General features: G+C 42.6%; 1 protein-coding gene across 1 annotated transcript in view; it reads right to left on the bottom strand.

Annotated features, from left to right (window-relative positions):
• KBTBD12 (kelch repeat and BTB domain containing 12) overlaps nt 1-11,597 on the bottom strand; it is a 46,926-nt gene that overhangs the window by 4,448 nt on the left and 30,881 nt on the right. Inside the window, exon 7 of the mRNA XM_072346902.1 lies at nt 8,792-8,989. Coding sequence (XP_072203003.1) covers nt 8,792-8,989 — 198 coding nt within the window. The remainder of the gene's footprint in view (nt 1-8,791; nt 8,990-11,597) is intronic.

Raw genomic sequence — 11,597 nt, 5'->3', positions numbered from 1 at the left:
AGGATGAGATCTCAGAATTTGGCCTCATCTGAGTAGTCCTTGTTCCATTCCTTCCTTCTATTCACAGAAAGTGAGCCAATAGTCTTGATGGCTCATGGCACTCAGGTGGTTCATGAAGTATAGGGGAATAGGTAGGAAGAAAGCAGCCTTCCACAGGATAAGACAGCAAACCTCAAAGATACTCCATAGCACGAAGAGAAAACACAACCAAACCCTTAAGCAAATGACACGTGCCAGTACCAAAGAGTTCACATGTGTCCATTTGACCCTGTGACAGGGAGCAGGTTTTTCCTAAGACACAACTATGAAGACAAACAGACCTGAGCTGCGACATGGGAGGCTCCAGTCCCTGGATTTATTATTAGATCATCTCCTCTATGCAATAAATTTGTACGCCTGGATTTTCTTTGGCATATATCATGATGAATATGAGACAGCTGGAGGAAAGAAATCAAACAGTGGAACTGTCCGAAACCTTTGGTGGGTGATTGTGACACTACAGAGGAAATCATAATTAAAACATCAAAGGCAAATTCAGCAGCCCTTCCTTGCAAGCCTCGCTGTGTTTTTTCCTAACCCTGGCAACTCACAACCTTTAGTGTCCCTTGTTTCCCTTCTTTGTGGGATAATGTAGCTGGTTTTGTTCCCCTCCACAAATTCCACTTTCCAGCATACAGACTGTTAGCTTGCTCTTAACCCTTGGGAGATAAAAAGGTTACAGTGCTGGAATAAAGGAAGCAATCACTTCTCCAGTCTTGTCTTGTTTCATATGAAAGGAAGCAGCGCCCTTTGGGCAAGAAAGTTCACACGAGGAAAAGCACTGCTCACAGAATCGTTATGCTTCAAAATGTGACACACACCCTTTCTTTTTTAGATGAGAAATAAGCTAAAACACTTCAACTTTGACCCTTTCCCTTCCCCCTCCCACACTCCTTTTGTATGGACAGAGGAAAGGTAATGTTTGTCACCAATTCTGGAAGTTGGTCGCCTTTGATTCCAGACTATATTGTTGGATTTGAGCTGTAATCCCAATAAACTGCTTAAAATTTAACCAGGTACAAAGAATCTCACATTCCGCCTCATCTGTTTATCTTATTTTTTTCTGTTTGCTTTTAAGGCAATAGCTTTGCAGCCAATTTTACAAGAAGAAATAGGCTGTACTACATGAATTACCCTTTTAAAGAGCCACCCCACAATTCCCTGTCACACATAGCACCATTCCGCATCACTTACCAGGCAGCTGCCTTACCTAAGGGAGGGATTTCACTCCCTTCCAAGTGCTTCCAATCTTTTCTTCCTATGAGAAATGAGGCTGTATTTTTCTGCACATTATTGTTTAATCACAAGAAGGTGAAGGGCATTATAGGAATCTTCTTTTACAGTTATGCATTTCAGCACTAAACTCTTCTACATTAGAATCATACAGGTAGTACAAACCTAACCCTAATGCTTTCAAAAAAGCCAAACAGCACTTACAGCAATATGGCTTTTTTCCTATTTGGGAAAGGAAAAGGCTATTTACTCTCTACAAAGGATATATATATATATTTAATTTTGGTATGGCCTGACTCATGTCATTTGAATAAAGACAGGCCGTAAATCAGGATGGACCATACTCAGAAAGACCCACGCTATGACTGCAGGCAGTGTTATAAATATTTGATCTGCCTTTTGTGTTTGTTTTTTTTTCTTTTTTTTCTTTTTTATTTAATTGCTCGTTATAAGAGCCTGCTGACATCAACCATTCTATGAGCATTCACTTTATGGAGAAAACTTAAGGAAGTACTGAGAGCATGTTCCATAACGTGTGGTGCTTCTGCACACGTCAGTGCAGGGCACGGATAACCAAACTAGCTTTGGACAAGCACACCAGCTTCCTAGCCATGGCATAGCCATTGCTGTACGGCCAACAGTACCACAGGAAGTTTACTCAAAGCAGGATCAGGTACCTCAGCACAGAACCATGCTGTGTAAAAGGTGACTCTATGTGTGTCACAGAATCACTAAGGCTTGAAAAGACCTTCACAATCAACCCACTCCCACCACACCCACTGACCACATCCCTCAGTGCCACATCTCCAGGATTCAGCACCTCCAGGGATGGTGCCTTCACCGCTCCCTGGGCAGCCTGTGCCACTGCATCACCACTCTTTCTTGAGAAAAAATCCTACCTAATATCCAGCCTGAAGTCACATCTGCCATTGTCCATAAGATCTGCCCTGGGACATCCTCACCCAGATTGCTTTCCCAAGCTCCTGCTGATGTCAGTCCTGGCACTCCTCAGGTTGTCTTAGAACTTTTCCCATCAGCACAGTTCTCTAACATGCTTTATCTTCCCTATCCATAAATTGATTTATGAAAAAAGCCATCAAACCTCTAGTGGTTGAATTGTTGACTAGCTGCTTTGCTCTTTCCATGGAAAAAGCATTGGAACGTCACAAGGTGCCTGCCAGTCCCCAAAGCCACATACTCAGGGTGCTCTTCCCAAAGATTCCCAGGTCCTCGTCACCCAACAGCCACCCCAGAGCTGCCCTGAAGCAGCTCAGCCTCCAGTGCTAGTTCCTAACTGGTTTTGCATGCCATTATCTGCACCAGAGAGCAGACGGTGATTTTAAACATGTAGGATTAGCCTCTGCCACTTATCTTCCTCGCCACTAATAGCTGCTTTCATAATTACATGATGTAGAGTTAGGTGACTTGGGAATTCACATTTGTGTCACAATGGGAAGAAAGTGCATTTAGATCATTATCTCCAGATGTACTGGTTCCTGATGTGCAGAAGGAAAAAGACTAAGTTCATCCAGTCTGTGGCCTCCAATCCCATCTGAGCATGTGAGCTGCCCCCAACTCCACCAGCCTTACTTGCACCCGCGGGGGTCACACACATCCATCATCCGTGCCTGTGGGCAGAAGCAGGCAGAGAATACACAGGAGAGGGAACTTGGCTCGGCTGTTTAACATGCTGGCCAGCCTTCAGGATGCCGAGTTCCAAGGCAGCATTCCCCACCAGACACAGAGAAAGCTGAATTTACAGCTATGGCAGCTCACTGTTTTCCGAGCACCTGCAAGGAGTAAGGTAAGCTACTCACTCTCATAGACAAGGCTTCTATCCACTTGCTCTGCTGTGTAATTCTTCAGGACCTAAACTGTGATCTACCCATTCCCTCACAGATCAGTATCTATTTAAATTAAAATAAAGAAAGAATGGCCGACAGGAAGGAGCTTCTGGTTCAGTTATTTCAACCGATTTTCTTGGGATTGATCCAGCAGCTTCAGCTTTTGAACTCTTTCCAGTTATCTATTGTTCGTAGGCCAGGCCTCCTCCAGCCCTACGGGTGTGGATGCTGCTGGTGCTGAGGGCAAGATGGTGGGTCACAGCAGAGCAGGATCAGTGCTCCTGGAGTCAATGCACCATTCATGGGAATAAAAGCTGGGAGATCAGAATAAGAATTACTGACCTCCGACCGTATTAAGATACTGTTTCTAAACGCTTTGTGATGGGCTAATGCATTATTAATCGGTGATATAAAGCATGTTTAGACTGTATGCATGACAGGCAGTTATGAACACAATGGAAGATGTCATACATGGCTGTAAGCCATGTTTCTAAACAACCTATTGACCTCTTTAGCAATTAATTAAGATGCATTAAAATGTCAATTAATCATTTATTAACCCTTTATAAGCTATAAATGAGCCTTTGCAAGGAGCACGACCGAATTACTAATACAGTCAGGCAGTGGGCTGAATTTAGATCTAAAACAAGCAGGTGCTGCTCACCAGCAATTCCCTGACCTGTACTGGCCTTATTTACCACAGTGAGATTCTAGCTAATGAGCACAGGGCTGGAAGGAGCACCCCAGAGAGGTGTCAGAACAGCCCTTTAGAGAACAAACAGAATTCAAGTGGCAATTCTTGGAATGGACCCATAGAGATACACCGGTACTGTGTCAGATTTCTGTGCTGAGTGAAACGCAGGGACCCTGAATCCATTTCATGGGTGGGAATGCCTATGTAAATGGTAACAACTGTGGGCAGGAGAACTTTAATTATTCATCACTGCCTGGTAAATTCTAACCGAGGGAAGCAAGCAGTGCTGCAGATCAGCAGCCCAGGGTTTGCCCCTCTGCTTTATTTAGCTGGGAACATGTGAAGGTGCTGCAGAAACAGCTTTCCTTCCAATCCCTCATCCCCCAAACTTCACAAGTCTAGTATTTACTGTGCCAGACTTCTTAATGTCTAGATTTAATTTGATTCCAGTAATGTACCATAACCACTATAATAAAAAAAACAGGCATTACGACAATTCCCCATCTAAATCACATAATGGATGAGGCTGAGGGGAACAGCCTTTATGGGAGATTGGTCAAAATAAATAACTATTAAGCTAGCCCACTGTCAGGAGAGGATGGCATGGAGATGCAAACTCATTAGCTCAGCTGGAATACAGTAATTACGACCTGGCTCTGCCCTGCCGCAAGCAGTGCTGCTGCTATTCCAGCACATGGATTGCAATTTATGTAAAGAGGGAAGAAGAGGCCGGAAAGCACACCTGGGGTAAGCATACTATGTTGTTTCTTTTTCTTACGGTAGAATCAGATTTACACAGACTGTTCCCGTATCACCTGTCTAACAGCTACAAACAAAACTGAGATTCTTGTGCTCCTAATCCAAAGGTACATCTTCCCCTTTTCCTCCCGCTGCCAGAAATATCCCTGGAGTGAAAAAGTGAATTTCTATTTGATAGCAGCGATAAGTAAATAGCAGATCTGGGCTGAGCTGCTCTGGCCTCACACAGAATTTTAACATACAGAGTAGAGAAGCAGCAAACGTTATCTTCTCTATGAACCATGTTGGAAAAAGATGGCAGAACAGCCAGTTCAGAGAAAGGCAGTTCCACATCAAATGCAATAGCTGATAAAATCACAAGGCGTTTTAAGTGGCATGAGCCACTACCAGCAGAACTGTAAAGCATCATATTTGAATTTAGGTGGTTGTCCCTTCGCTTTGCACACCAGCTGATGCCAAAAGGACATACAATAACAACAGCATTCTAATTACAATCAACTTTAAATATAATAGAATTTAGTTCAAATCTGAGGCAGACAGTTGGACCAGCATCTATAACCTAAAGCTATGATCAAGAAGACAGACCCCCTGCCGATTGCTCCCTTAGCCCCAGCCCCCAGAGACATCCTGTGAGATCTCTTTGAGGCTACAGCACAGTGTCAGTGAGTATGTGCCTCCATGAGCGGAGAGCAGTCCCAGCAAAAACACACTTGCCTTCATTATTTTCACTGGGAAAAATAAATATATATGTATTTGTAATATTCGGAAGCAAAGGGAAAGAAAATACAATGTGGCAGGCATTTATTTATGTGTAGTACTTGCTGTGCACCTGCAGAGCTGCTCACCCCTCCTCCAACAAGGAACACTAATGAGCCTGCTCCTGCCATGCCCAGCTTCACATTAATAGCTGCCAACCTGTGCAGGTGTCAGGCTTTAGAGCTATGTAAAAGCAAAGGAAATAAGATGCATCAACAAGAACGCTGTACGCTCAATCTGCAAAGGCTGCTTTAAAATCCATAGCTACAGCAGTAAATGCAGCAACATATTTCAGCAATTAGTGGCAAGCTGGCTGGCTGCTGCACACTGGGTCCTTCTGAATATTCATATGATGACTATCATCCTCGCTCTGCAGAACTACAAACCAGTGGATAAACCCAATGATTTTAAACATTTCTGAATCTCTTGCTGACTACTACAACACTGCTGACAAATGGCAGGCAACATTCATGTCACTCAGCGACGTGAGCTGGAGCTGAGTATCAGAGATGTGCAGATTACTGATTCTTATTTGCTGTAATGGTTTTAGTAGAAAATGAACTAATTTACATAAACAGTGGGCTAATGGACAATGTGTGGTAAGCCATGCTAGAGCAGGAAACTGGAATTTGAATATAAAGCAAGAAGCTGGATGATAGGAAAAACTTATTCTCCACAAGAGGGGTCAGGCACAGGGACAGATTGCACAGAGAGTGGTGGGGACACCGTCCCTGGGGTGTTCAAGAACTGTGGAGATGTGGCACTGAGGGGGATGCAGTCAGTGGGCAATATTAGTGGTAGGTGGACAACTGGACTGGATGATCTTAGAGGCCTTTTCCAACGTTAATGATTCTAGGTATTGCCAACACACGTCTCAGAGCAGTTTGTTCTATCTAACCATAGACACCAGGATCCAGAACCAAAATTAAGATCCTTTGGGCACTTGGCAGCTATTTCTCAGCACTGCATTTGTATACAGCATCTCTAGCCTCTAGTTACCCATTCAGGTCTATGCTCAGACAGGAAGGCACACAGAGCATGGTGCACACACAAGTAAAATTAAGATGAATAACATCCTTATTAGACCAACTTTTACACTGTTGGATTAAGAGTGAGGTTAAATGAACACAAGGGGAAACTGAGTAAGTTGGAGACAAATATCCAATATATAGAGGGCCCCTCTATACAGCTGCAAAAATACATTGGCAAAGACTTTCCAGCACAGCAATATCTTGGGCTTGATTGCTTTTTTTTTTTGTGAAGGACTTGTACTCAAGTGTTCACAGTCTTTTAGAGTTCAGCAGGCAACACAGAGCCTACAGCTGTGCCTACAGCTTGTTCCAAAAACTCCACTTGGTTGAAACTAAATTACAATGTTTGGTAAAATTGGAGTATCCTCTCTTGGTCGCATCCCTCACAAAAACTGAAGTCGCATGCCAAGAAACCTAAAAGACTAAAACTAAACAAGTACATTCTAAAATAACCCTATCGGCTACCAAAGCAGCAGCACATGCTGTTCTGGAAATATCCTGAATCTGCTGAGCAGCTGTAACTGTGAAAAACTCAAGCCACTCTCCAAGTTCCCACGTGACAGTAATAACCCTCTGTCCCTCACTCCAGCCTTCACCCCTAAAGAGCAATGCACCTTCCAGCAAGCAGAGAGACAGGGTCAGGGAAAGAAGCCAGCCAGATAACCTTCAGGTTCAGCACATGGGCTCCAGGCATTTATTCCTTGATGGTTAGTGACTAGAAGCTATTGTTATGAAGATTTAAACAACCTTTTTCCTTTAATAAATCGAGGGTCACATTAAGAAGCCTATCTTTAAGGCACAGCTTCCTCTCAACTCTTCAGGCATTTGGATATATCAGATTTACAGCTGACAATAAGAATCTTGTTTTGGTTCCCTTGTTAAGAGACATTACAATGTCTAACAACACAATCACATGCTATTTCTGCACTGGCATACAAAATGCAAGCATAGAGGGGTTAGAACTCAGGTTGCATAGGTAACAGCAAAATTGGCATTTTCTAACTCTGACTTATTGCTTTCTAATCTAAACAGCACTTTTAGGGCAGTGGAGCTCCATGCAGAATCATATAGACTGCAATAACACAGCCAGGAGTCAGGACCCCATAGGGCAGGCACTGTATATGCATACAGAAGATGCCAGCTTGAAACCCACAGGGAAACTTCACACCTCTCCCAGTACTACCATTCTTAACACGAGACTCAGAGACAGAACATGGTGGTACCGTAAAGAGCACTTTTATGGCTCTGAAGCTATCTTATTCAGAAAATTTCATACTAGTCTGTTAGTCATCTTGAATGAAATTGCTTCATTTTCCAGCAAAGATGATCAGCCTTTTGAGATGTAAACCCACTGACTGTATAGGCTTTTTCCTTACACTGCTGAGGAAAAAGACAGATATGATGACACTGTGTTTGCTATGGAAATGCAAACATTATGATGCTATGATGCATCATAACCATAATTGTTCCGAGGCCACAGAATTTCCATCAGAGATGGCATAAATGCATGCCTGTTAGCCAGCTGCCATGTAACTGTTTTCAGGAAGCAGCCTCTTGAAGCAGTGGCAAACAAAGGGGAGGTGAGCTGTGAACTAAGACATGGTAATCACTCTAAAATAGAGCAACCGCAGAGTTTGTAATGCTACTAAAAACCAACACAGCCGTAGTCAGTACCACATGGAGGATACATCTCCCAGTGACACGTGAACATTCCTGGGCAGCAGTGAGCCTGACATGACATGTATTAGTAGTGCATAATGCATTTCTGCATTATCTGCATTTTTTGCCATCACCCAGAAAGGAAACAGGGGTAGCAGCTGCTCCATAGTAGGAGAGTAAGTGCGCATGTGTAGAATGGCTCTGCATTTATAATTAAAATAAAATGCTTAACAATAGTGGGGATTTAGGCAGTAGGAAGATGAAGGGAGAAAGGTGGTCGTGATGCTGGGATTTGAAATCACCAGATCTGGGACTTTAGTACCTCAGCTCCCAACCCAGGTTACTGATTAAATGCACAAGGTTTTCCAGCACTGAAAATGAAAAGCATGTAAGTAAATAGAGCTAGCTACCACAGATCAATAACACCTCAGTCTCCAACAGATACGCTCAAGTTCTTTAACGGCCATTGAGATTCTGAACTTAATAGCTCTGAATGTGAATCCAGAAGAATTCTGCTGAGTTCATAGTTTTGGAAAGGTTCACTGCTGATCAGAAACATCCCTAATTTTTCACGCTTTGATAAAGAAAAAGCATGAGAGGACAAAGAGAACACAATGCATATTGACATTAGGAGTCAACAGTCCAAAGGACTTATTCAGCTCTGTGGTTCCAGGGCATGCCAGTGCTACTGACAGGGTTATTCAGCCAAGTCAGCCTGCATGCAGGGAAAGTGATTTCAACTGGGCAAAGAATTTCAGACTCAAATATTTGAGTACCTGCTCCGTGAAACCCTCCACAGAGGTACAGCTTGCCTTCCACGCAGCCTGCACAGGTAGAGTTTGTTCGCAAGGAGAGAAGGGGGGAAGGCATAGGAGGTCCATCCCTCCAGAAGTCTCCATCAGGGTTGTAAATCTCCACTGCATCAAGACATTTCCGTGTCTGCCCCCTGTCGCGGCCAAGGCATCCAATTCCTCCTATGGAGAAAGGACACATAGGTCAAATGTAGCAGCCCCAGGTTCCGCAGGAAAATACATTGCTGGTTGCATCTTTTGTTTGTTTGTTTTGTCTACATGTCTTCATATCCACCCTGTTCCTTTTCATTTCACAGCTTGGAAAGTTCATTACAAAGTGGACTCAAAGCGGGACACCACCCATTACCTACAGAAATCCGGCACAGTCCTTTCTGAGGGCTTGTAACAAAGGAAGGACAAGAAACATGTCTTCAAAACACAAAGGTATTTTGACTTGTTTTCTTCATTTGTGGTAGAAATTGTCAGAATTATATGTTTTGTGTGCTGGACTTTATCATTAAGTTGCAGTGGATCCAAAGTTATTTCCCAGTTACTGTTAGTGTACACGAATCTCACTTGCTAACCAAGAGTCAACAAGATTTGTCTTTCTAAATGAAAGGAAGGTTATACGCATTTCTTAAGCAAGAGAAACGAAACCATCCTGTATGCAGGAGTACAACCTGAGCTATTTGTGACGAGCTCCACCGCTGCAGGGTTAATTAGGATGCCTGAATTCTGTGTGGGACTGAAGCAGATCCCAGTGTTACAAACTGTGCACTGCACTAAGCTGGTCTATCAGAAAAATGAGCCCTTAGTTTTCTAAGTTTTATTTGCATATGATTTTCCATTTACCTTTTTTATATGGACCGTGCTATCTCTTCCAATCTTTTCAGCACTCTCTCATGATATTTGCAAGAAAACATGTAACAGTTGATCACAACACTCCAAATTTGCCACCACCATTTTCCTGATCTGTATTTTAGATTCAAGTAAGGACAACATAAACGTCCTTACTTGAATAAATGTCCTGTGAAAGCAGCAAACTGAGAACCAAATTCAGCAACCATTAACTTTAGCTGGAAGTTTTCCTCCAGCTGAACTTGCAGTGTTTGATTCAGTTTTTGAATTTCTCAAGCACTAATATGTACACATCAAGGTTACCTCAACATCCAGCGTCAGTGCCTCCACTTGGTAGGTGATTACCTTGTTCAACTATCAGCAAAAACTACTAAAGCTTGGTGAGTTGAAAGCCCTAACACTTGGGAAAACATTTCTAACCCTGATGGAAGTCTCAAGACACCTGTCCAATGCTTAGCACAGAATTCAATAAAGAAACCAAGAAAAAAATAACTTGCATTGGATGGGACAGGAAGGCATTCTCCTAAATTTATCAGGAAAAGCTTCAAGGAGTACTCAAACAGCTTCAGATAAAGCTATTTAGCTGACAGCTTACAACTCTTTGATTATGTAGTATACTTAGAATCAAAGTACAGGGCAACTTGATACCAGGGTAAGAACATTCTATGGAGTGCAGCAGAAAGATAGTTAAGGTAGTTTTCATTGGGAGCAAATAATATTAAAGCTCCCTGTAGACTGATGCAATCTGTTCAGCAGACTTCTTTGTGATGCCAAAGAGACTGCTGCAGGTTACCAAGCTCTTTTAAAACTGCTCAAGTGGTACTTGAGACCTGCACTGAAGAACAGACATGTATCCATAAGGAAGAGCCTTCATCTGAGGAATGAAAGAGGGTGCTGCGCAGAGGAATGGATGATACCAGTTAAGGCATGCATGTGGCATATCAGACTCAAATAACTGAATAGCTTTTTGATTGCCTTAATATTTCATATAGGCCAGTGCTTAAAATGCCCCCAGAACATTTTCTACAAGCCTAGTTGCTATTTGCTTATTTCTTAGTGTATGTCTGCTGTCACTGCCAAACTCAGTAACCGTGGGGCATGGCAGCTTCAGAAATGAGAAATAATGAGGTACAACACAGTCGGTGCCTTTTGCAAAAAGAAATCACCACCATTACTAGCTAATGAAGACACTCAGCTGTCAGACCAGGGAATCAGCTCCAAGCATTTCCCCTGTACAATTACTAGAGAAGTAATCTTTAGTAGTATATTGGAGATCTTCCCAAAAGCTTAAGAGCTACCGCATTCTCAAACATTTACAAAACCTTCACTGGATAATTTAGGCAATTTTAATTTGACCTCATTCAATCCTGTCACAATCAGACGGTCCTGAAGGTACAAGATATCTCCAACTTATTTTCACTCTCAACAGCCATCCCAGTTAAATCCAATTTCATGTTCAATTTACAACAAAGGCAAAGCTAGGTTCTCTGCAAAGAGAAAATGAGAAGAAAATCAGAGGGAAGACTAATTTTCAAGCTTAAAAAAATGGTATTCTGAACAGCAAGAAATCAAATTCACAGAAGAATTTCAATCTCCTCTTTTAAAACAACGCTAACACTGAAATATTGCTAACAAAGGAACACAAGGATATTAGATTCTACCAGCATGCTTTGCCTTGTTCCCACATATGGTAGCTCAGAAATGTGCCTGCAAGACAATACTTTTTCCTCTATGGAGACCAATGTCTCAGGCCTCTTCCCAAAGGGCTGAATACACAAATCAGCCAGAAAATTTCTCAAAGTAAAATCAAATCACATCTGCAACCAGGTGGAGGCATCTCACATTAAACAGACCATCCATCACCTACAATGTGTACAACACACAAGACTTGCAGTTGGCAGAAAACATAAACTTGCTGTGTCAGGCAATCTGT

This window comes from Excalfactoria chinensis, chromosome 12 (genome assembly GCF_039878825.1).
Source record: "Excalfactoria chinensis isolate bCotChi1 chromosome 12, bCotChi1.hap2, whole genome shotgun sequence".
Taxonomy (NCBI): domain Eukaryota; kingdom Metazoa; phylum Chordata; class Aves; order Galliformes; family Phasianidae; genus Excalfactoria; species Excalfactoria chinensis.
The sequence above is the reverse complement of the archived record's forward strand: the minus strand, read 5'-3'. Positions and strand labels throughout refer to the sequence as shown.